We start from the raw sequence: 2,918 nt of genomic DNA on the forward strand, positions 1-2,918 counted from the left end.
CACTTTAATCGTGCTCCTCAAGCCGCTTAGGACTAGCCTAGATGTTCCACATTTCACTCTTCGGGCATTCGGTGATCCTGGCGCAATGGCTCGCGGCATCTGCGGCGTGGGTGTTGCCCCGAGGCTGAAAGCGCCTTACTGCACTGGTTCCCAGTGAACAGTCGCCTTTGCGCTGTGCGGTTGTCTGGCTCAATTAAGGTTAACGCAGGTCGATGCGGTAAACGGTTTTTGTTTGTCCTACCAGCATACGCCTCAACAGACTGCAGTTCTGATACTGAGAAGGACGAGCTATTTCAAGATCTATCAGAACTGCTTCGGTCAGCAAGAAGGACATATATAAAATAGGTATAGTAACCCTTCAAAAAATTTCGAAAGACTAATCTATAAACAAAAATGACTGTTGCAACCCGAACAGCACAAGGCTTGCCTCAGACCTCCCTACATGTGGGTGACTTGTAACCGCTGGCCACGGAAGCGTTATTACACTCTAAATTTTCGGAAATCGGCACCATGTTAAGCGCTCGCATTTGTCGCGATTTGGTCACCCGGAACTCCCTTGGTTACGGTTACGTGAACTTCGATGAACCAAAAGATACCGAGCGCGCTCTTGTAAGTCAACTATGAGTCGTTCATGAGACGCCCTATCCGCATTATGTGATCTCAACGCGACCCTCCCCTTCGAAAGTCCGGGAAGGGTAACATCTTCATAAAGAACTTGAATAAGACCATTTATCAGGAGCACCTTTACGATACTTTCAGTTCTATCGAGAAAATACTCTCGTGCATGGGCGAACACGGAAATTCGAAGGGATATGGGTTTGTACATTTGGAGGAAGAAGAGTGTGCTGAAAGTGCCATTGAGAAAATTAACGGCATGATGATCAATGATCGAGTTGTGTACATCGGCAAATTCATATCCAGTTCAGACCGTAAATCGGTCTCAGGGAACTTCGATTCAACGTCTACGTGAAGAACTTCCCACTGGGTACTACTGATGAGAAGTTGCGCGATATGTGAATTCGGGGAGATTAAGAGTTGATGCGTCGAGAAGAACCCCGAAGGAAAGGCTAAAAGCTTTGGTTTTGTTTCTTCCCATGACCCAGATCATGCTGAACAGACCGTCAGGGTTATGCATGGCAAAGAAATAAATGGCCGAGCCTTATATGCCAGCCGCGCCCAACGCAAAGAAGAACGTCAGGAGGGACTCAAACAACGCCTCGAAAAACAGCGGGCTGAGCGTCTCGAAGTACGTTCCTGGGGTCACCCTGTATGTAAAGAATCTTGACGATAACATCGATGATGAAAGACTAAAGGTAGCGTTTTCGCACTACGGCCCGACCACTAGTGCAAAGGTGATGACTGATGCAAACGGGCGTTTTAAAGGTTTTGGTTTTGTTTGCTCCACGCAGCCGGAACAGGCAGCTCGGACTGTCATTGAAATGAACGCCACTTTGGCGGGCTTCAAACCTTAGTATGTTGCTTTAGCTCAACGCAAGGAAGACACGCGCGAAATTGATAGCCGAGCATCAACGCCTGGCTCAATACAGAAGTCCTGTTACACAGATGTTGCCTGCCGCCGCTGTACACGCGGCTGCTCCGAATCACTTCCCACCTACCGTGTTCCCGCAAGCACAGCGTTATTACCATCCTACGGGTGCTGTCATAAGCTCACAACCACGATGAAATAGGGCAGCTGCTATGTCGGGTGGAATGCCGGCTCAACTTGGCGGGATTGTCTCTGCGCGTCCGCCGATGCCCACTCAATGTATTGGTGCACCAAACCCTGCAGCGGGTGTCGCAGCGAACCAAATGGCTACAATGGCTCATCTACGGTCTCCGGCTAGTGTGGGTCGTCCGATCATGCCTAATGCTGCAATGTCAGCTATGCCAGCTGACCCGCATGTGCCTGGTTCGGTTATGATGAACCATGCTGCTGAGCAGAGGCAGTCTGCCGGTCGACCCAGAGTTCCGATGCAGCAGGTCATGACTGGTCCTGCAGGTGGCATGCCACGACCATCTATGGCTTCAGTGGTGGCTGGTGGCCCTTATGTCCGGCCGATTGCTCCTCAGGTTCCACGAAATGTTATGCATCCCTCAATGGGTGCGATGCTGGGTGCTCCTGGTAACGTTCGCTTCAACCAAACTTCGAGAAACGTTTCTACACAACCCACGGACTTCTAACACAAACGCACACATCGAGTTACCTGGAGGCCACCTACCACAAGATAGTTCTGGACTCGACTGGACCATATGACTATCGGTTGCCGATGGAGAGTCTCGGTTAAGAATTGTCGTTCCTTCTGGGGTACACAACTTGACTCTGATCACGCCATCGTGCGGGCCCATGTAGCACTTAGCTTTCCGCCAGCATTACGCGTGCCGAAAGAGCAGCTCCGTTCACCAAATTCGGCAAGTTTCAGTAGCCGAAGAGTATCGAGCTGATCTGGTTGGAAAGCTACTGAAAACGCACAGTCATGTGGAAAACGAAGATTGCTTGGATGATGAATGGAAGCAAATTAAAGAAGCAGTTTTGTCAGCTTTCAGAACTCTTTGTCCAGCACGTCTGCCTCGACTCAGTGAACACTGGAGATCAGCAAATCTTATTGTTGCCAGAAAGGCCATACCAGCAACTAGCGACTGTGGTGGCGCACGCAGATCCCTCAAATATCAGATTATCAGAACGACAGATCTCTGGTGGTTTTCGAAGTCCCGGGAGATGGAGAAGGTTTTCGCTGCATGCAACAACCGCGCGCTGTTTTAACTGACTCGATCAACGAGTCAAAAGGAAGCAAATGTCAGTGAGACAATATGCGAAAAAGAGTGAAGAGCAATTCAGTCCCTCAATCGCCGTCTTGAGAGGTGGGCTTAGCACTTCCAAGGACAGTCCACCTGGTTTCATATATATATATATATATATA

At 49.5% G+C, this 2,918-nt stretch overlaps 1 protein-coding gene across 1 annotated transcript in view; it reads left to right on the plus strand.

Moving 5' to 3' along the window:
- Nucleotides 1–1,103: 1,103 nt before the first annotated feature.
- The window catches only part of T265_06108 (hypothetical protein), a gene marked incomplete at both ends in the record, with an annotated part of 8,084 nt that continues 6,269 nt past the window's right edge, over nucleotides 1,104–2,918 (plus strand). Inside the window, 3 exons of the mRNA XM_009171294.1 lie at nucleotides 1,104–1,246; nucleotides 1,278–1,471; nucleotides 1,689–2,122. Of these exons, the coding sequence (XP_009169558.1) occupies nucleotides 1,699–2,122 (424 nt within the window). The remainder of the gene's footprint in view (nucleotides 1,247–1,277; nucleotides 1,472–1,688; nucleotides 2,123–2,918) is intronic.

Source organism: Opisthorchis viverrini, assembly GCF_000715545.1.
Source record: "Opisthorchis viverrini unplaced genomic scaffold opera_v5_120, whole genome shotgun sequence".
Taxonomy (NCBI): domain Eukaryota; kingdom Metazoa; phylum Platyhelminthes; class Trematoda; order Opisthorchiida; family Opisthorchiidae; genus Opisthorchis; species Opisthorchis viverrini.